The 22522-nt window shown below is 34.2% G+C and overlaps 1 protein-coding gene and 1 long non-coding RNA gene across 11 annotated transcripts; both read right to left on the bottom strand.

The window, feature by feature from the left end:
• Positions 1-864: 864 nt before the first annotated feature.
• On the bottom strand, positions 865-7746 carry LOC112047219 (HSPB1-associated protein 1). The gene is made up of 6 exons (XM_024084248.2): positions 7319-7746; positions 6109-6245; positions 5721-5845; positions 4772-4896; positions 3350-3460; positions 865-1686 (listed from the first exon to the last, which is right to left on the bottom strand). Exons 1-6 carry the CDS (start codon positions 7637-7639, stop codon positions 1294-1296), a joined length of 1212 nt encoding a protein of 403 aa, XP_023940016.2. The 5' UTR covers positions 7640-7746; the 3' UTR covers positions 865-1293.
• A 396-nt stretch (positions 7747-8142) lies between these two features.
• Positions 8143-22479, bottom strand: LOC128199288 (uncharacterized). Of its 10 annotated transcripts, none has more exons than XR_008251943.1 (12): positions 20767-22479; positions 20328-20562; positions 19220-19359; positions 15442-15737; positions 14803-14891; positions 14401-14488; positions 13998-14086; positions 13513-13601; positions 13028-13116; positions 12625-12713; positions 10849-10978; positions 8143-10226 (listed from the first exon to the last, which is right to left on the bottom strand). It is a non-coding gene; the product is annotated as an uncharacterized LOC128199288 (long non-coding RNA). The 10 variants fall into 10 exon arrangements; XR_008251945.1 differs by having other exon boundaries at positions 20328-20469; positions 20767-22478; XR_008251939.1 differs by lacking the exon at positions 20328-20562 and having other exon boundaries at positions 20767-22473.
• Positions 22480-22522: the final 43 nt, after the last annotated feature.

The following is a 22522-nucleotide window of genomic DNA, read 5'->3' as shown; positions in this document are numbered from 1 at the left end:
TAAAAAAATGTATGTTGTATATTAACTGATATTAACTCATGTGGTTAAGATGATTTTTTAGATTCACAATCTCCCTAATACAATCAAGCATTGTAATTGTATATTGTCTAAGAACGAACGTCAAATCGTTTTAGGGCAATTACCGAGACTTCTATTCATATAGATCCTACTAATATTATAAACGCGAAAGCTTGTATGGATGTTTGGATGTTTGATACTCTTTAACGCTTCTACCACTGAAGCGATTTGGCTGAAATTTTGAATAGAAATAGATTTTAGTCGGGATTAACTTATAAGCTACTTTTTATCCCGAAAAAAAACCATGGTTTCCCGAGATTTGCGAAAACTGATGATTTTGCTGATATGAATGTTTGTTACTCTTTCACGCTTCGACTACAGAACAGAATTAGCTGAATTTTGGTATTGAGATATATTATAACATAGATTAACACATAGGCTACTTTTTATCCCCGAAAAATCCAAGCGTTCCGAGGGATTTGTGTAAACTAAATCCCACGCGGACGAAGTCGCGGGCGTCCGCTAGTAAACTATATAATGTATTTTACAATTTAACGGTAACATATTTACATGACTCATTATTCTAATTGTAATAAATTCAAAACAATGTACTTGTTTTAAATTTATTAAGAATCAAATCTTGATAGGCCCAAAAATACTGGTTCTGTGGATTTAAAATCCTTTTGAACCTGTGGTTGTGAATTTTCACCAATTCGGCGTGTTGCAACTTTAGAGCGGACTAGAAGGCTTTCGCGGACTATACCTATTCAACAAAACGGCAGTTTTTTTTTTCATAAACTAAATTCACCGCTTTAGCCCTTTTGAACCTAAATATAACATAACGTGGAATTCACACATAATTTATTATTTTTAATCTTAAGCACTTTATCACAGTACGCAATAAAACAAAATACTCTTTGAGCATTACAATAAACTATGACCTCAGACCAATTATTGTATAGGACCTGCCTCGCTAGACGTTACTTTTCTGTCAAAGTATATGATCAATGATCTAATGTATAAAAACTGTATAGGATCAAAGTTTCATAGTTGTCGTGTTTGTCGGTTAAAGAGCTCCGTAAAAACACCCTTTTGTGTAGTTGAATGGTGCAAAAAACTGGCAAAAACTTACAGCTTAGTATAAAACGAATAAATATAACAAATCGAAGCTCGTATTCCTCAGAAAATGACAAAAAAATTTGTTCCTAAATTTGGGTACAATGCTGGTCCTTCTATAATTGGTCTGAGACAGACTAAAAATCAATATTGCACAAACTATCCGAGCTTAGCAAAAAGGTTTTGCTTTACAAGATCAATAACATTGCTCTGACTGAACGAATCTATAACCGCCTTTGTTAGACAGAGGCTGCTCGTCCCGCCATCTACTTCGTCTTCGTCCTGCGATTTGCTATTAACAAACTCTTTGATATTACCTTTTATTAATTCTATTAAATCATTACTACTTATTGTGGGTACTACATTTATTTTATTATTATCATTGTCGAGTATTGATTTGAGATCAAACTCCTCTACATCCGGCTCTGTGTTGTCTTCTAGTGTTTTCTGTCGTTTCACTCGTCGACTTTTACGTTTTTTGTCCAAATACGTCTTGACCACTGTTTCCAGTTGTAGGAATAGCACTGCTAATGGTGTATCTGCTATGTCGTCCTGTAACAATGGTTTAGTTTAGTTACTGAATTTCTATTTGCCTCATTGGTCCAGAGTCTAACCGCTTTGTTTGACGGCCGCGTGGCGCAGTGGGTAGAGACCCTGCTTTCTGGCCGCCGCGGCCGTGGGTTCGATTCCCACAACTGGAAAATATTTGTGTGATGAGCATGAGTGTTTTCCAGTGTCTGTGTGTATTTATACATTATATAAGTATTTATATGTAGTATATAATTGTATATTAATACCCCATGCACCCATGCACCCATAACACAAGCTACTCTGTATGCTTACTTTGGGGCTAGATAGTGATGTGTATTGTTTAAGTATATTTAAAAAAAAAGAGTCTAACCGGAATCCAAAATTGTACTCTCTTACCGTCTTACCTGTAGGTTAAAAACCTACAGAATAAGAAGGTAAGTGCAAGTGATTGATGAATTGATGAATTACGCGCACCGACCAGAAGATTTGGAACGAGAATAAAAAGGTTACTGATTTTATCATAATCAAGTCTTAAATTTTGAGTACCGGAAGACAATTGTATGGCTGTTTACCATTTTATTTATACTCATACCTTAATGCCAGTGACTATATCTTGGAATACTATTGTAATATGTTAATAATTGCATAAAAATTACGAAAAACATTGAGCAGATGTATTAATAGTAATACCTATAGATCCCAAAAATGAAATAATACTAAAACACGTGTAATGGGAGTTATCATTTTATTCTCCAAGAACGGCGGTATAGCGTTTACGGGTTTACGTGACGTCATGACATAGCTGATAGCGTTTTAGTTCGTATTGTAAAAAAACATAGGTATTTAAAATTTATATTTTTTATGCATTCATATCTCGAAAAAATATGTTAATCAACCGACTTTAAAAAAAGGAATTTCATTATGGTTCTACTACATATATCGAAAATAAAAAAATTATAATTTATTTTCAATAATACTATAATTTCAAACGATAATGAACAATTTGTGACCCTTTTAAATAAAGTGTCATCTAGACTATTGTTACAGAGTTATTATCAACTTAAGCCCAGCTCGCATTACAGCAGCGTGGTGGGTCTAAACTCCATAATTTCTATCTTATTCAAAGACTGGAAGGACCTGGTGATCCACACTGGATCAATGAGGTAGAAATGTAATTACTAACATTACATAATATGTTATGGAATGTAATAGTGTAGTAGAAAATATGTTCTAAGTAATAAAGTAATATCTTGCAGCTGTGCAAGTCACAGAGATGAGTCAGTACACATAAAATCTGACATCATGCACATAAAACTTTCAAATAACCTTGACGATAATATATCACTACTGAGAAACCACTTGCTATAAAATATATAAAAAAGCATTTGATAGTAATAAGTGGTTAAGAGCCTTTTTTATTTTTATTATATTTTTAACACGTCCTGAACTCTTACAAATAAAGTAAAATACTTGTTGAAGTTTTATTAAAAATATTATTAAAAATCATTTAAAATATTATTAAAAATCATTTAAAATCTATTTACAAAGACAAGTACAAATAGTATATAACAATCTTGTCACTCCTCAGAAAAGGCTCAAACAATTTGAAGGTTTCTTTTTTACTTGTATTATTTTTAATCCTATTACTGTAGACTAACTAGTAATTAAAAAAAATAAGTCATACCTCATTAGGATTAACCAAGAGTCTCGCTGTCTCCTGAGGGAGGTCCTTACACAACTGAGCTATCAGTATTTTGATTAAAGCTTCCGACACTTGGGTGGAGTTGTCCTTCTCCTGAAACAAAAATCAAAATTTCTTAGCATTTCTCAATATTTTAGATCAGAGATTTTTCTAGTGTGGGGTTTCCCCATTCCAGCACCTTGAGACCCCAACGTCCATGGGCTCTTCGGATTATGTGCCCCGCTCAATGGGGATGATGACTAGGTTTGAATATATTGATTTTTATGATACATTCGGGTAAATAAGGTCAATGTTAAATAATTTATACATAAAAAGCGAAGATTGTCTGGATATTTGCAAAATAAATGAGATTATAAAATTTCAAAATCTATTAAAAATATTTTATCGTAATTAGATGAAAATTCACACAGTTTTAGCTGCCTTACATTAAATGTGACATTTTTTAATATATGAACTATAAACATAAACGCACAAATAACAAAGATATTAGTAATTTGGTTTGAACGCACATACAAATCTAACGATCATTACATTACCTACGACGTCATTAGTTCGTGCCATTTTGTATGGAGCGTTTTTAGGGATACGCGGCAGCGTCGGAAATCTGACTCTTTAAATAGCTGTAATAAAATCCGAAAGTAATGATCGCAAATATCCTGTTACCTTTAGAAAAATACTTTACTATTAGCATATTTTTAATTTATGTACAATTTAAAAAGCTCATCATCCGTATTGCCACTTCAACTTGGCGACTCGTTGGGCTATATCGGTGATTTTGGATCTCCTCATTTCTGATTCGATCACAAAGAGATACTCAGAGCAGATTTAAAAATATTTTTTTCAGGTTTTTATAGTTAGAGGTAGACTTTTGGCAGTGTTGTTAATGTACATACTCATGCTAAATTGCAGCTTTCTATAGTAATAATAGTCTGTCCACGAACAGACGGACAGACATGGCGAGACTATAACAGCAGTAGTTACTTTTTTTTTTTTATTCTTTACAAGTTAGCCCTTGACTACAATCTCACGTGATGATAAGTGATGATGCAATCTAAGATGGAAGCGGGCTAACTTGTTAGGAGGAGGATGAAAATCCACACCCCTTTCGGTTTCTACACGACATCGTACCGGAACGCTAAATCGCTTGGCGGTACGTCTTTGCCGGTAGGGTGGTAAATAGCCACGGCCGAAGCCTCCCACCCAGCGGGGTATCGAACCCAGGACCTCCGCCAAGTAAATCCACCGCTCACACCACTGCGCCACGGAGGCCGTCGGAGTGTTGTTAATGTACATAGTACATACTCATGCTGAATTGCAGCTAGTAAAAGTCTCTGAACCAATTTCATCCATCTGTCTGTATGCATGCAGTCAGCAATAGACTAGACTAGACTAGACTAGACTCACATGTGGCAACCACACGTTGAGCGCGATGTTGAGCGGGTAGACGTTCTGCACATAGTGCCACCAGCCGCGCGGCACCAGCAGCGCATCGCCTGCGTTCAACTCCACCATACGTCCACCCGAAAGACCTGACAATGACAACCAATGGTTATCCTACTATCCTACTAATATTATAAACGCGAAAGTTTGTATGGATGTTTAAATGTAAGCGATTTAGCTGAAATTTGGAATGGAAATAGATTTTACTCTGGATTGACACACAGGCTACTTTTATCCCGAAAAAAACCATGGTTTCCCGAGATTTGCGAAAACTGATGATTTTGATGATATGAATGTTTGTTACTCTTTCACGCCTCGACTACTGAACCGAATTAGCTGAAATTTGGTATTAAGATATACTATAGCATGGATTAACACATAGGCTACTTTTTATCCCGGAAAAATCCATGGTTCCCGAGGGATTTGTGAAAAACTAAATTCCACACGGACGAAGTCACTGGCGTCCGCTAGTATTGTAATAAAAGAGTAGTCTGATACGGATATCGCGTCGCTCGATCTCGTGCTGTCTCGTACCTACGCTAGGTGGCGCGACTTGTTTCCGTAAAGGGTGGGAGTTAGAGAGAAGTAAGGCGCTCGACGTACGGTCGGCTTCAGTAGTCTCGTGGCGTTCGACCCAGGGTTGCCACACATCCTAATTTTGCCAGGACAGTCACACTTCGATTTCGAAGACCCGATTTTGTCCCGATTTTTCACAATAAGCGATAGGCTTAATCAATTCATTCACAGTAACTCAACCCAGTCACATGCCACCGCGCCATCTACCGCGCAACGCACATGCGAAGATGGTATGGTAGATTTGATAAAAGCAGAATTACTAATTTCTTTTAAGATACACATGTCTTGTTTAGACTTCATAAATAAATACCAGAATTATTTAAAGCCTCTTTCTTACCTTTAAACACATCCAAGTCACTTGGACAATAGAAATTTAATTCACTATAAACACTGGACTCCTCGTAAGGCACTCTAGTGGGCTTCAAACCGCCAGCTTCAGGTGGAAAGAGAATCCACCTCTTCCTACAACAGAAAGGGATAGAATCAGTAACCAAATCAATTCTTTACACATGCTATTCCTGAGGTATAAGAAAAAATGCAGTGCATTAAGTAGTTTATGATTAAGATATAAAGAGCTTCTTACTGAGCAACTTCAATGCTAAATTTAGCAATAATTATTGTACAACTCTATTATAGCTACACCTTATTTGAAAACATGGCAACCAAAGTTTAATTTTAAATCAAAACATAATGGTTTCTATTAGAAATAATAAGGAATTATATACCTTCCATGGACTTGTGCTATTATGTTGTAACCATAAGTGTCCTGATGTGCTGGAGTGTGACAGCCCTTGCTCCCTACCCACAGGGTGGTCTCTTGGGGCCCTTTGTCGGGATACCCAAACTTCTTCCATGATATTGCCTATAACAAATTATTACTCTACATTCCTAGGATGGGATGTAAACTGTTTTTTTTTTTCAGTAAAAATTTTTAGCCTGGAGTTGGAGTTGTCTGACTATAAACCGACTGTCCAAATGTGCAGGGTGGAAATTTTTACTGGCACCAATGACTTACTATTCAGAGGCATGAGGTTACCAACTGTTTTTTTTTTTCTGTAAAAATTTCTAGCCAAACTCCAGGCTAGAATTTTTTTACTTATGAATTTTTTACTTAGTCATTGGTCCCAGTAAAAATTTCCATGCTGCCCATTTGGACTATCGGTATATAGTTAGACAGTAAAAATATTTTGTTTAGTAAATATCTGATGCATGCCAGTACCATGCAGCACAATCAACACAAACCTTGTACCGTTCAGCCAAGTAATTCCTTAATTGTGTGTAGAATGTATGTACAATATATTTAAACTAAAGCCATACTTGATTTGCACTGTTTATCAATACAAATAAAAATAAAAATAATCTTTTTAATATAAAAATGGAACACACTTCAAAGCCATATTTCAGTTATTTTTATATTAACACAAAATTACTAAGCCGATTTTCATAAAAAATTCAAAAAACAATTTTCAAAATTGGTAAGTAAATGTAAAAGTTTGAAGTAACAAACATTAAAAAAAAAAACATGACGGTTAAAAAACAGTATAAATTGCTAGTCCTTTCTTAAGAATTGACTGACTTGTTCATAAATTAATGAAAATAAATTTGAATTATGTAAGCTAGGAAAATAAGGTATAGTTAAATATAATTGGAATAACATTTTATGACATAATTTAAAATAAATGAGTTACAAAATGACATGCATTTTCTACCTTAATTTCTAATGTTTGTTGATAAACAATGCAATACATTGACTATGGCTTTAGTCTAAAGAGAGGGCGGCCTCCAACTTTCTGATGTCTAATCAGACTTTAACTGGATTTAGGTTCAACCAAAAGAGCAGAGTGCCTTATTGTGGGCATAGAAACTTTACTGGAAGACAGAAAAATTCTTATTAGCAGCCAGCCTAAGAAAATAGAGTATAGCATATTAACTAACCTTGCACAATTCACTTTCATTACCAAACCACTGGTGTAAATATTTGTAATCAAAATACATCCACTCTTGGCTTGTGTTCAGCATGCCTAAAAAGGTCGGGAACGTCATTTTCTTCACCTGGCATCGTCTCTCCCAACATGGTTCGTCGGAAACAAAATTTTTTCTCAAACAGCGAAAAGGTATTTCTCTACCACCAAAAACTGAACTCCACTTGTTCTCATCCCATTCGCAAATCGGCCAGTCTTTTATAAATCGCCGAAATACTAGCGGTAAAGACGCTTTTGTAGTCAAATTCCGAATATCATCGTCAGTAACTTCCATCGTGAAGTCCTAGAGCGAACTGGCGACATGCAGACTGGTGACTGTTCCGGAACGATACGATCTACAGTGACCTCATCATCTATCATCATTCATCTCAAGGAACATATTTACTCAGGAGAAGAATACCAACCTCATACAAAAAAAGTGGCACTAAAATTACCGCCATCTGTGGAGTGCCCCCATTGAAACAATTTGCCAACGCGGGAAATTCAAAGCTAATATATTGTTTTTAAATTTTCACAGTTCAGCTTTTGTAGACGGAATAGCTTTAAAATAAATATTTTTAAAAACCATTTCGATTAATTAATTAATTTAAACAGATATTTATAAACTCTGTCAATTAATTAATTAATTTAAAAAGATTTTTAAAAATATTTATTTTAAAACCACTCCGTCCCCAAAAGCTGAACTGTGAAAATTAAAAAACAATATAATAGCACAATATTTTAGTAACAAGTAATTGTATATAATAAATTAAACAATAGAAAGAATAACAGTTTCAAGTTGAAATGTCTTTATTATCAAATAAAAAATCTTATGCACTTAATCAATAACTAAGTAAACATCAGCACCTAAAATGTAATCTACATATATTCATTTTGCTTCTAAAACTAAATTTTATCTTTAAAGTAAAATGAAAACCAAAATAAAAATATATCTATGCATCAATTGGGTATTTGACTTCACTGAGATATTTGGGAAAATCAAGTCAATTATAACTGAAATCACCCGCCAAATTTTAAAAAATCGGAGTAAATTCTCAAAATTATAGTGCAAATATTGGAATAACTGAGTTTAACACTTATAGTATAGGTAATAATGTATTCACAAAGAAAAACTAATTTAAATAAATTATGAAAACGCATGTTTTTTAATTTGTTTATATGATTTTTAAATTTGGCGGGCAATTTAAGTCTCTACTTTCATTAGCCAAACTTTACAACCTAATGCGATAACATAATATTACTTTTAGGCGAGTCAATAGAGCATTTACCCTCTACCTCTTCAGAAACAGCTCTGATTTTGATGATTTTTTTGTTCAGTTTGTTTCTTCATATTATTTGAAATCAGAAACCTTTTGGAGTGAGGATGGAACGATTTATACTATTTAACAATAGTTATGCTATTTATATAATAAATAATTAAAAAATAAACACTACCGACTTCAAAAACACAAAGTTATGCAGTAAACTAATAAGCTGAAGAAAACATTATAATATTTTATATCTACTGATTACTTTGAAGCCGGTGCCAATTGTACAATTAATGGGTAGGCAATCAATCGTACAGTTTTTTTTCCACCTTAAGGATTCGAATTGTTTTCCGATTTATATGGGACCTACTTCGAAATAAACCCTTTACAAAAAGTAAAGAATTTTCAAAATCGGTCCACTCAGTAAAAAGTTACGCATAGCTTAACATTACAATAAATGGGAAAACAATTAATCATCTTCTATTTTCCTACTATTAGGTTTGAAATTGTTTTCCAACATTTTATGAGACTTTTAGGAATATACCCTTTCTATCAAAAAAAGAATAATCAAAATCGAACCACCCAATAAAAAGTTATGCTTGGTTTTACATTAAAATGAATGAGAAAACAATCAATCGCACATTTAGGATTGGAATTGTTTTTAAAATTTATATGGGAGCTTTACAATCAAAATACCTTTACAATCTATAAAGAATTTACGAAATCGGATCACTTCGTAATAAGTTACGCATAGTTTTACAATACAATTAATGGGAAAATAACCAGTCATCTTCGTTTTTTTTAAATTTATAATGATTTGGGACCATTGTCGGAATATACCCTTTCTATTTAAAACAAAGTTATTCAAATCGGAATTCGAAGACATGCTTGGTTTTAAACTAAAACAATCAAGAATGATCAATCAAAAGAATTATCAAAATCGGACTACTCATGTTAACAGTTATTCTTGGTTTTACATTACGAAAACAGGGGATGATTGATTGTTTAACCATTAATTTTAGTATACAACCAAGTATAACTTTTTATTGAGTGGTCCGATTTTGATAATACTTTTTTATTATAAAGGGTTCATTCCGAAGATAGTATTTTAAAGATATGAAAAAGCAATTCGAGCCCTATAGGTAGTAAACAATAGATAACTAATTGTCGGCCCATTAATTGGACCATTGGCACCGCCTTCAAAGTGATCAATAGATAGAAAATATTATAATATTTTCTTTCGTTTGTTTTTTTTCTGCATAAGTTTGTATTTTTGAAGTCGGTTGTATTTAAAAAAAAATATGTATAAATAGCATAGATATTTTTTAACAATTTAAATAATTTCGTCCACCAAAACATTTCTGATTTTAAATAACATAAAAAACATGACTTTAAAAAAAATCCTCAAAGTCGGAGCTGTTTCTGAGGACTTCCAGCATATGCTTGTTTTATTTATTATTTGATTCCATTATTTCTTTCATAAAAACGTGACATTTTTCATTATGAGAAGTACGTAAGTAAGTAAGACATAAAGAGACGAATTTTAGTATTCCAAAGAATCATGGTGCAGGTGCCTGGTCCATTGATTATATTTGTTACATCAATTGTTGTGACCTGTAATAGAAAATTTCATTTAACATGACTTTTTAAAATGCACTGAAAATAAATATTTACATAATTATATATAATAAGAATTCCTATTCTCTTCAGGGACATATCAAATTTTTAGTCTATTTTCTGCTCCATTTACAAAAAATCATTTTAGGAAGCTCAGCTGTAACCTTGAAAAGTATAGAAATATGGATATTTTGTTACATTATTTACAAGCGGACGCCCGCTACTTCGTTTATGTGGAATTCAGTTTTTCACAAACTTGCACACAAACTTAAAGAGAAATTATAATGTGTTTATTTCAGTTTTTAAAAACAAAACTGTAAGTGTATCTAGGAAACATGTAGTTCATTGTTATTAAGCAGGTCAAAACTACCTTGTTGTTTCAGTAGCTAGCCCATGTGTTTTGGATCACGAGATCCTGGTTCTGTCTTTAAGAGATACTGAGTTTTTGCTTCTGCTAACAAATTCTTAGTCTGGAGTTGGGAAGTTGGTGGTGTCACACCCCCGTGCCTCGGAGAGCATGTTAAGCCGTCGAACCCGGTCATTATCATTAACATTTCTGATAGTGATCATTAAACAATCTAATAATATCAACCTAAGCCGAATGAATAAAGCAAGTTACCTTGTGCTATTTTGCAAAAATGCCAGCAGCAACGTGGCTGCAGTAGTGTGGCTCGGGACGGGTACAGCTAGATATTCATCTTTTATTTCTATCTCATGATATTTAACAATATATCTTCATTTTACAGCACCTGCAAAAATAAATCAGAAGTTATACATTTTACATAACTATTATTGCATGCACTGCACCTGCAATAATAAATAAATAAGAAGTATACATTTATGGGGTGTACGGGGGAGGCTAGTACCAGTCAGCCTCTTCAACTGCCAACATCACCTGCACGTGGTGAACCCTGCAGATTGACCGACGAGGCTCTGGCGACCGACTAATGGCGGTTTATCCATTCTGATTCAGCTAGACTTCACAAGTACCACAGACCGGTGTCAGGCAGCAGCGATACCGGTGCGAGAAGTCTAGGCCTGCGAATGACCAACCCGCATGCCCAGCGTGGTCATTTACGGGCATTACCTTGCAATGTATAGTACAACACAACAAGATCCATGCAAGAGGCCTATGTCCAGCAGTGGACGTCTATCGGCTGATAAGGTATACATTTTACATAATTATTATTGTTACCAGTTAAGAGGATAATCCCAGAGGATGTTGCTATTTCGTGATCTAAACCAGACATTTTCCTTTAGCATAGCACTTGTAGAGCTTACTGTCCCGTGGGAGACTAACATTCCAAAGGACCACAGTATAAAACTGAATAAATGTTATGACCTAACAAATGAACTAACTAAAATGGCTGTATGGTTAGTTTGTACGCCGTAGAGAGGTGCGAGAGGATTACCAGCAAAATCTCTCTATAATTTGCTTAGAGACCTTGGTCTCTCTAGAAGTGCAGATTTGGGTTACCAAATTTGGCAGACCTTACTACGCAGGGACAACAACACGAGCAGAGAAGGGGAGTGTTAATCAATTGTCAAGGAATTCTTTAACCTTACGTCCATTGATCACAAGTCCAAGCTCTGCTCAGCGTTTTTCTCTGCCACGTGATGGACACCCACATGGTGAATCCATGAATTGGTAAGATATTCGTCTCAAAAAAATCATGTTGTACACTAAAATAATTTAGTTGAGTAGGGTGAGGCAAGCAACAATGACCGCGTGAAATACAGTTTTTCACAAATCTCCCTTGATTTTTTCAGGAATAAAAGTTAATTTTAGTGAAATTTATCAACAGTTTTTTCAAGTGATTATAATTATATACACAATACTAAAATGCAAACAAGGTCTTTTAAATTTTTCGTCTGTCTGTGTTTCTGTTTCTTTGGGATAATCTTTGGAACGGCTGAACCGATTTTAATTGGACTTTCATTGGAAGATAGAGGAAGTTATTGAGCAATATTTAGGCTACTTTTTATCCCAGAAACATGGTTCCCGCTGGATGTTCAAAAACTGAACATCACACGGTTGAAATCGCGGGCGTCCGCTAGTATTATAATATTGGTTAGCCAATGTGGTTTTGGATAACGAGGTCGTGGCTTCAAATCCTGGGTCAGGCTATCAGATACTGAGTTTTTCTTTCTTCCAAGAAATTTACAGTTCTCAGCCTGGAGTTGGTAAGTTGTTTGTATTACACTCCCGCGCCTCGTCCAGGTCATTATCATTAACATCTGATAGTGATCTACAATGAATTTCACTTTATCTCCCTTATCTCACCAACCTTTATTGTAGCAGTGTGGTGGGTCTAAGCTCCCTAACCCCTTTTCTATAAGGTCTGGCTCTGTAGTGTCGTTAAAATAGGCTGATAATGATGATGAAGCAGGTTACCTTGTGCTATTTTGCAAACATGCCAGCAGCAACTGTGTGGCTCAGCACTGACTGGCACAGCTAGACCTTCATCTTCTATTTTCCTACACCTGAAAAATTAAACATAAAGAATAAATTTTATGTATTTTCACCAGTTAAAAAACAAATGAACACTAAAATAAAAACATAGAAGTCGGTTAAAAATAAATCAGTTAAATTCTCATCTTGGAGTTTGGAAGCCTTCAATCCCGATTATTATCATTAGCATCAGATAGTGGTTATTAATTAATTGAACATTATCACCCAAAGCCCTCCAACAGCATTGGAGCAGTGTGGTGGGTCTCAGCTCCATAATCACTTTTCTATAAGGCCTGGCCCTGTAATGCCGTAAAAATAGGTTGATAATAACGATGAATCAGGTTACCTTGTGCTATTTTGCAAACATGCCAGCAGCAACTGTGTGGCTCAGCACTGACTGGCACAGCTAGACCTTCATCTTCTATTTTGCTACACCTGAAAAATTAAACATAAAGAATAAATTTTATGTATTTTCACCAGTTAAAAAACAAATGAAAACTAAAATAATTTTATTAAGTGAAAAATGTGAAGAATAGATTATGAAAAAAAAAAACATAGACTCGAATTGAGAACCTCCTTCTTTTTTTGAAGTAGGTTAAAAATGTGAAAAAAAATTCAGTTAAATTCTCATCTTAGAGTTGGGAAGCCTTTAATCCCGATTATTATAATTAGCATCAGATAGTGGTTATTAATTAATTGAACATTATCACCCTAAGCCCTCCAACAGCATTGGAGCAGTGTGGTGGGTCTCAGCTCCATAATCACTTTTCTATAAGGCCTGGCCCTGTAATGCCGTAAAAATAGGTTGATAATAACGATGAATCAGGTTACCTTGTGCTATTTTGCAAACATGCCAGCAGCAACTGTGTGGCTCAGCACTGACTGGCACAGCTAGACCTTCATCTTCTATTTTGCTACACCTGAAAAATTAAACATAAAGAATAAATTTTATGTATTTTCACCAGTTAAAAAACAAATGAAAACTAAAATAATTTTATTAAGTGAAAAATGTGAAGAATAGATTATGAAAAAAAAAAACATAGACTCGAATTGAGAACCTCCTTCTTTTTTTGAAGTAGGTTAAAAATGTGAAAAAAAATTCAGTTAAATTCTCATCTTAGAGTTGGGAAGCCTTTAATCCCGATTATTATAATTAGCATCAGATAGTGGTTATTAATTAATTGAACATTATCACCCTAAGCCCTCCAACAGCATTGGAGCAGTGTGGTGGGTCTCAGCTCCATAATCACTTTTCTATAAGGCCTGGCCCTGTAATGCCGTAAAAATAGGTTGATAATAACGATGAAGCAGGTTACCTTGTGCTATTTTGCAAACATGCCAGCAGCAACTGTGTGGCTCAGCACTGACTTGCACAGCTAGACCTTCATCTTCTATTTTGCTACACCTGAAAAATTCAACATAAAGAATAAATTTTATGTATTTTCACCAGTTAAAAAACAAATGAAAACTAAAATAAAAACATAGAAGTCGGTTAAAAATAAATCAGTTAAATTCTCATCTTGGAGTTTGGAAGCCTTCAATCCCGATTATTATCATTAGCATCAGATAGTGGTTATTAATTAATTGAACATTATCACCCTAAGCCCTCCAACAGCATTGGAGCAGTGTGGTGGGTCTCAGCTCCATAATCACTTTTCTATAAGGCCTGGCCCTGTAATGCCGTAAAAATAGGTTGATAATAACGATGAAGCAGGTTACCTTGTGCTCTTTGCAAACATGCCAGCAGCAACTGTGTGGCTCAGCACTGACTGGCACAGCTAGAACTTCATCTTCTATTTTGCTAAACCTGAAAAATTCAACATAAAGAATAAATTTTATGTATTTTCAACAGTTAAAAAACAAATGAAAACTAAAATAAAAACATAGAAGTCGGTTAAAAATAATTCAGTTAAATTCTCATCTTGGAGTTTGGAAGCCTTCAATCCCGATTATTATCATTAGCATCAGATAGTGGTTATTAATTAATTGAACATTATCACCCTAAGCCCTCCAACAGCATTGGAGCAGTGTGGTGGGTCTCAGCTCCATAATCACTTTTCTATAAGGCCTGGCCCTGTACTGCTGTTAAAATAGGTTGATAATAACGATGAAGTAGGTTACCTTGTGCTATTTTGCAAACATGCCAGCAGCAACTGTGTGGCTCAGCACTGACTGGCACAGCTAGACCTTCATCTTCTATTTTTCTACACCTGAAAATTTAAACATAAAGAATAAATTTTATGTATTTTCACCAGTTAAAAAACAAATAAAAACTAAAAGAATTTTATTAAGTGAAAAATGTGAAGAATAGATTATGAAAATAAAACATAGACTCGAATTGAGAACCTCCTTCTTTTTTTAAAATCGGTTAAAAAAGTAAAAAAAAATTCAGTCAAATTCTTATCTTGGAGTTGGGAAGCCGATAGCAAAATTTCACATATTTTCACCAGGTTAAAAACAAACAAAAACTAAAAGAATTTTATTAAGTGAATAATGTGAAGAATAGATTATGAAAAATGTAAAAAAAAATCAGTTAAATTCTCGTCCTGAAGTTGGGAAACCTTTAATCCCGATTATTAACATTAGCATCAGATAGTGGTAATTAATGAATTGAACATTATCACCCTAAGTCCACCAACAGCATTGGAGCAGTGTGGTGGGTCTCAGCTCCATACCTCCTCTACTATATGGAGACAATAATGAATGATGGATGTGTAGGATTAAAATAGCTTCTATGAAACATAACCTATTTTAACATACCTATTGCCTGGTTTCCATCTGTTAATGCTATATTTGCTAAGCATTGTGTCTTAATATTATTTTATTCTATTGTCTTCTTTTAAATTATCTTCTTGAAATTTCTTAGTCTGGCTTGCAAGTAATGCTAAATTTTGGGCTCATTTTTTGTGAGTTTGTTGGTACTGAACTTCTGCGAACATTGTTTATTTTTGAAAGCTTTGATTGCTTTTTGAGACATTGTGTAAATATTTTTTATATTAAAAACCGTCGTCATGCGGGTAAAATTCATGTGAAATTCATGTGAAGAAGCAGGATTGCTGAAAGCATTAGGTATATATTTTAATTTTAATACATAATAAACTCTTTTTATTTATCTCTCTCTCTCTCTCTCTCTCTCTAACTGCTTTATTGGTTCAGTGTAACTATCATGAAATTCTGAGTTTTCTGAGAGCATTTCCTTCTTTCAAGAAACTCACAATAAAAATCTATACTGATAAGTATTCAACCCATTTTTAAATTAAATGTCTTAAATGGTGAAGCAAAAACATTGTGAAGAAACCTGCATAACTGAGAATTTTCTTAATTGTCTAGGTGTGTGAAGTCTGCCAATCCGCATTAGGCCAGCATGGAGGACTAAGGCCTAACCCCTCTCGTCCTGAGAAGTGACTCGTGCTCAACAATGAGCCGAAAATGGGTTGTTAATCTATACTAATATTATAAAGAGGTAAAGTTTGTAAGTTTGTCACATTTTTTAAATGGGGTAATTTTCAGAACTACTGGTCCGATTTCAAAAATTCTTTCACCAGTAGAATGCTACATTATCGGGGAGTGCTATAGGCTATATTTTATATTAGCATTATATATATTCGCCGAGTTAACACAGTTTTTGTCATACAGGTCGGACCGAAAATCCTCTTAAGCAGACTTATTCGCATGCGCTGCCTTAACCTGTAAAATTGAAATTAATGTATGGAGGCTTTATGTATCTTTAAAAGTTCTACAAAAAAGTCCGCGACACCATATATCTATCTTCTATATATTAGCAGATATAGTACCTTTTGTGTTTTAAAAATTATAAATTTTATATACTTAGGTTTGCGTCATTATTTATGCTACTTAACTTAAATCCTTATCAAAATAAATTATTTAATAATCACAAGGATATTATGGAGATAACATTTGCCCTTTATAGTATGTTAATTAGTTTTGGAGATAATACAAAATTTCTCAAAGACGCAGAAAGTCCGCTACATGACGCCCCGCGCTTTCCATTACGTGGTTCCCGTTCCTGTGTGAATATGGGAATCAAACATAGCCTATGACACTCGCAAATAACGTAGCTTTCTATTGATAAAACAATCTTTCAAATCGGTCCAGTAGATCCAAAGATTATAATTTTAGCATAGAAGTCTCTATTTTCCTTTGTCATCGCACCACGCTCATATTTTCTATTTTTTGTCTGTCTATTTGCCTTTTTTTTTGACCGGGCATCACGCTGATACTACAGAATGAATTCAAACGATACTTAAGACGATTTGAGACCATAATACGTAGAAGGATAATAGGATACTTTTTGTCGTGAAAACATAATCAGAATTGGGTGAAGTAGGGGTAGAAAGTTTGTACGGAAAGTCCTTAATTTTTTTAGTTACAAGGTATAAGTTATAAAACTTGCAAAATAGAATGTGAAATAGGGGTTGAAAGTTGACATCGATTTCTACGCGGACGAAGTCGCGGGCGTCCGCTAGTATGTATTATAAAGAGGTAAAGTTAGTGGTGTTCAAGCAGGTAAACTCTGGATCTACTGAACCAATTTTGAATATTCTTTTACCACTAGAAAGCCACGTTATTTCTGAGTATCATAGGCTATATTTTATCCGCGTATTCTCAAACTGCAGAAAGTTGGTTAATATTTATATTAACACATTACACACATCACTAACTAGTCTCAAAGTAAGCTTAGCTTGTGTTATGGATAGTAAAAGCTCAACTGAATGAGGAATGTTCATAAATAAATTATATATACTTAATATCCCATATAAACTCCAAGCCCACCAACCGATACTGATGAATGAAGGATTAGTAGGATTAAGTAGCATCTACAGGGTGCTCGGGAGTATTTCCCATAACTCTAGGGTAGCTCCAAGTTCTATAAGGAAAATTAATTTAAAATGTCTAAGGAACATGTGTATTAAAAAATTTTAATAAAAACAAGTCAACCGACTTCAAAAACATACTTACTAAACTAAAAAACGAAAAATAACATTATACTAAGTTCTATATATCATAATTATTATGTTCTAACTGATGATCAGTTTGAAGGTGGTGCTAGCCCAATGATGTATTAATTCAAGCCATGTAAGAATATCATAAATATTTAGGTTTTTCAGACAGTGTTCTTTCATGTAGTTCTTTCAGTAACAGCTTAAATTAAAACAACACCGGTTTAGCACAGCCTTCAAACTGATCATCAGTTAGAACATAATATGATATGAACTTAGTATAATATTATTTTTCGCTTTTTAGTTTAGCCAGTATGTTTTATGTTTTTGAAGTTGGTTGAATTTCTTTAATTAAAAATTTTTATTTTCCATTTTTAGTGAAATCATCCTAGATATTGATCTAGCGCCAAAGGTATGTTGCTATGAGTCGTGATAAAACATTGTATTTGATTGCCTCTGACTTAGAATCAAACTAATTACTACTGTGAACCATCGAGAAGTTCCCTTAACCGTCCTTCGTCTTCATTACCAGACCCCTAATACAGTCACAACCCATCTAGGTGGAAAGTTCTCATCAATACAAATTTATCAACACATGGTAGCTACTGTGAACAATCGAGGAGTTCCCTTAACCGTCCTTCGTCTTCATTACCAGACCCCTAATACAGTCACAACCTATCTAGGTGGAAAGTTCTCATCAATACAAATTTATCAACACATGGTAGCTACTGTGAACCGTTGAGGAGTTCTCTTAACTGTCCTTCGTCTTCATCACCAGACCCCTAATACAGTCACAAACCATCTAGGTGGAAAGTTCTCCTCAATATAAACTAGTAGCTAAGGTAGCTCCTATAAGTGGACTTGTCAACACCTTGAATTTATGAGAAATAGTCCCGAGCACCCTGTATAAAATGTAACTTAACTATGCCTAGTTTGTTTCAGCTGATGCTATATTTATGAACAGCACCAATACATATAAATAAAATTTAAGTGTATGTCTGTGATTTCAAAATAACTGTGTTTTCTCAAGTGCCTATATACAATACTGACATACAGTCATACTTCTTTAAAATGTTCATCTGTCTGTTTGTTTGAGCTAATCTCTGGAAAAGCAGGGTCATTTTAATGGGACTTTTACTGGAAGATAGAGAAGATTATTGATCAACATTTACTTAACATTTTGGCCATTACTTGTTATTTAACATAGCATACACTCACAACCACATAGACACTGAAATACATCCATGCTCATCACACTAATATGACGAGTTCAATTGCCACAACTGGCTGTGGCGTGTAGATGCAAAGAGCAATGATGCTATCTACTGCATCACTGGAGAGCTGTTGCTGGTGTTATATCCCTATATCTCAGAGAGTATGATATGCTATGTTGATAGGCTTGGGGTAATAAAGTTAAAATATAAAAGGATCACTATCAGGTATTAATGATAATGACTGGGATATAAGTCATTATCATTAACACCTGATAGTGATCCTTTTATAATTTAACTTTATTACCCCAAGCCTATCAACCCACATTGGAGCAGTGTGCATTTTACAGTAGGTGTTTAACTTACCTTCTTATTCTCTCTCTCTCTTGTTCTTACAGGCAAAACATCTCGTCTTTTTTAAAAATGTAGATGACAAACCATTCATAGTTCAATGTAAAATTTATTCTAAAAGTCCAATAGTCTAATCATTGATTATCTGGACATTACTGAAATTAAGAGAGTGAGTAAATTTAATTAAAAATACATAAACATACTACGCATGAAGAGACAGATGAATATCTTAACATTCCGTGCAGGTGCCAGGTCCATCGCCTGGTAGAGAGAAATACTCCGAGCAGAGTCCTGGAGTTGTGACTACAGGATGTAGGGTTAAGGAATTCCTTGACAATTGATTAAACTCCCCTACTTGTGTTGTTCTCCCTGCTTAGCCAAATTTGGTAAGATCCTACTAAGAGCAGCTTTGGATACTTATTCTTCTTTCTCTCTTTCTTCTACATAGAAGTTGCTGCAGTCCTAAAGATGCCAAGGTCTTTAAACAAGTTATAGAAAGATTTTGTTGGTAATCCTCTCGCAGCTACTTCTACGGCAGACAGACTAACCACATAGCCATTTTTACTTAGTTCATTTGTTATTATTATTTATTACAAAATCTTGACAAGAACCAGGTGAGAAATATAACTAAAATGTCCGGAGGCAATCTGATGATAGAACAGATTCACAGAAGCTACATTGTCAAAAAGAAAAAAAAAATAAAATGTGCAAAGCTTAGGTCTTATAGCTAAAAGCTATTTCTTTCAAACAATCTTCAATGAAAAATGTATCTTATTATTGGCAAAAGCTTTTATAGATCAAGGCAAGAAAAATATTGCTGAAATGGCCTCCGTAGCACAGTGGATTAACTACGCAAAAGTCCTGGGTTCTATCCCCGGCTGGGCCGATTGAAGTTTTCTTTCTGGTCTATGTCTGGCTGGCTAGTTAATACCTATAATTATGTCAAAGAACAGATTTTTGTACAAAGTAAACTAACATACTCTTCATTAGTCTGCCTAGTGCCTAACATAATTATAAAAACTTGTAATTGTAGTTTCAAATTAACAAATTGTTCTAATTCATCATTACTTAATTATAAACTACTTATTATAGATTCAAAAATAAAACTTAAATTTTACTCTACCTGCCTTTAGTACATATACCTGTGGTTTAATATTGAACTGGTAACAGATACTTTCAAATTAGTTCATGGAATTTGCTTTTCTCAGATGTTTATTTTCATTACCATTTCATAATTAACCTTATGTTGCTCCAGATTAAGCTACCTGTGATAACCAAATGAAAATCTGTTCAGTAGATCCAGAGAAGTAAACATTCAGACAGCTGCAGGTCAGACAGTTATTTGGGGTGCATTGCATCTACAAACATCACCATAATGTGTAAACCCAGCATAGTTGTATAATTGAGCACGAGTTTCATAAGAATTAGTAGGAATTTAATAATTCCCATATCTTGAGAAGACTACTAAGAAACCTAATTAACTAACTAATGTAATCATTATCTGATCAATAGCTATTATTAAAGTATTTTAATATTAGCTAAAACTTAAAGTAGGTACATACCGGAGACTAAATTTGTAGAATCAAATTTCTGTAATCTCTGTAGGGTCTTCTCTGGATCATCGGCAGGCGAAGAACCACACTCAAAGCATTTTCTTTTGTTTTTCTTCATAGTTATAGAGACACTTGAACTAACAAAGTCTTATGTTTAACATAATGAAAAACCACAACACTCAGATGAAACGCAAAAGATTTATAGATCTTCTCAACATCAAGAATGGCGAGGATATTACACAGCAGGTTGCTTAAATCCAATCCATGAAGAGGTCTTCATAAATATTAACAGGCCGTGGCAAACATTTATTTTATTATTCGTGAATTCGTGTTTTATTTGGTGAAATGACGCCATTTTCATTTTATAACATATTTATTTTTTATTAAGTAATTGGGGTTGCCACACTTCGTTTAGAAAATCTTACATATTCGTTACTAAAACAATATTCAACGAGAGTGTCTCTCTATATTTTTGTAGAAGAAAAGTATTTATTCAGTTATTAAAGTCATATTTAAATCTAAAAATGTATTAGATTTATCAAAATATTATGTCAGGCGTGAGCTACTAACGATAATAATATTGCTACAACTACCAGACGGTAGAACCGTATGGATGATGACACCACAGGTCTAGCCCCCGTAGGTATAACCAAACTTTGTTCGAGAGTTGACCCGGCCTGATTCATCTCGTCATCACAGTCACACCCATTACACAAAGTTATATTTTTCAATTGAAACTATAAAAAAAATGCAAAAAACAACATGAAGTGAACATTGAACCAAAGACAAACACAAACAGTCAATGTCAATGTCAAATCAAAGAGTAAGGCTTAGTTCTTCTTCTTCTTCTTCTTCTCTTGGTTCTATGGCACCGCGCGTCGAGCGATTGAGCCAGTATCAAGCATAGATTTACGATTCGGTACAAGTATGATATCAAGTGCTTTTTTTTTATTCGGACTACTCTTAAATTAATTTACTCTTTGGGACTCCTATACCTACTTTAATATTATTTTAGTAGAGTACGAACAATTTTTGGGCGGTAAATCCTTAGACCATTAAAAAGAATCCATTCATTTTTCCTGTTTTGCACGCAAATTCACCAACAAAAATGTGTGTCGTTTTTTGAGGGGGACGAGGTAAACTCACACATCGAAAACATTTAACACAATTAAATATTTTCTGTGTCTAACAGAATATACATATAGAATGTTCGATTACCTACTTGATCGATTTTTTGCTGTTCCGTCAAAAGAATCGATTCTTTTTAGAAATCGTTTTTATTACAAATTTGATAAAATTATGGTAGAAATACTTACAAATGAAACGTTACTCCATCTTTTACTAAACTACAAGTTTTTGGCCGTTTTTTATGCCATTCAACTACACATACCGGCATATTTAGGGAGCTCTTTAAACGACGAAAACGATCACAACAATGAAACATCGATTCTATAGCAACAGTTTTTATAAACGCGTTAGATCATTGATTCTTGATCTTTGACAGAGGGGTAACGGTTTACGAGGCAGGTCCTTTCTTTTTAATGGTCTAAGGGTAAATCCAAAAAGTGTTGTTGATTTACCGCCCAAAAAGCGTTCGTACTCGACTAAGGGTGGCCGACTTTTTAATTGTGTGTGATTTAGTTGCACAGATGTGCGGGCTGTCTTAGATCGCTATACCTGTTTTCTGTTTGCTGTTATCTAATCGGCCTAAGTCGGCCCACTAAAAGTTGTAAGTGAGCCAGGGCTCTAAAATACTAAAGTAGTC

Source organism: Bicyclus anynana, chromosome 21, assembly GCF_947172395.1.
Source record: "Bicyclus anynana chromosome 21, ilBicAnyn1.1, whole genome shotgun sequence".
Classification (NCBI taxonomy): Eukaryota; Metazoa; Arthropoda; class Insecta; order Lepidoptera; family Nymphalidae; genus Bicyclus; species Bicyclus anynana.
Note: the sequence above shows the minus strand (reverse complement) of the source record. Positions and strands in the feature narration are given on the sequence as shown.

Coding starts and splice junctions, on each gene's coding strand:
- LOC112047219 (XM_024084248.2), bottom strand. CDS start 7,639: ATGGAAGTTACTGACGATGATATTCGGAATTTGACTACAAAAGCGTCT. Junction 5,846..6,108: donor ATAGCACAAGTCCATGGAAG/GTATATAATTCC, acceptor TTTCTGTTGTAG/GAAGAGGTGGATTCTCTTTC. Junction 1,687..3,349: donor TCTTGGTTAATCCTAATGAG/GTATGACTTATT, acceptor CCATTGTTACAG/GACGACATAGCAGATACACC.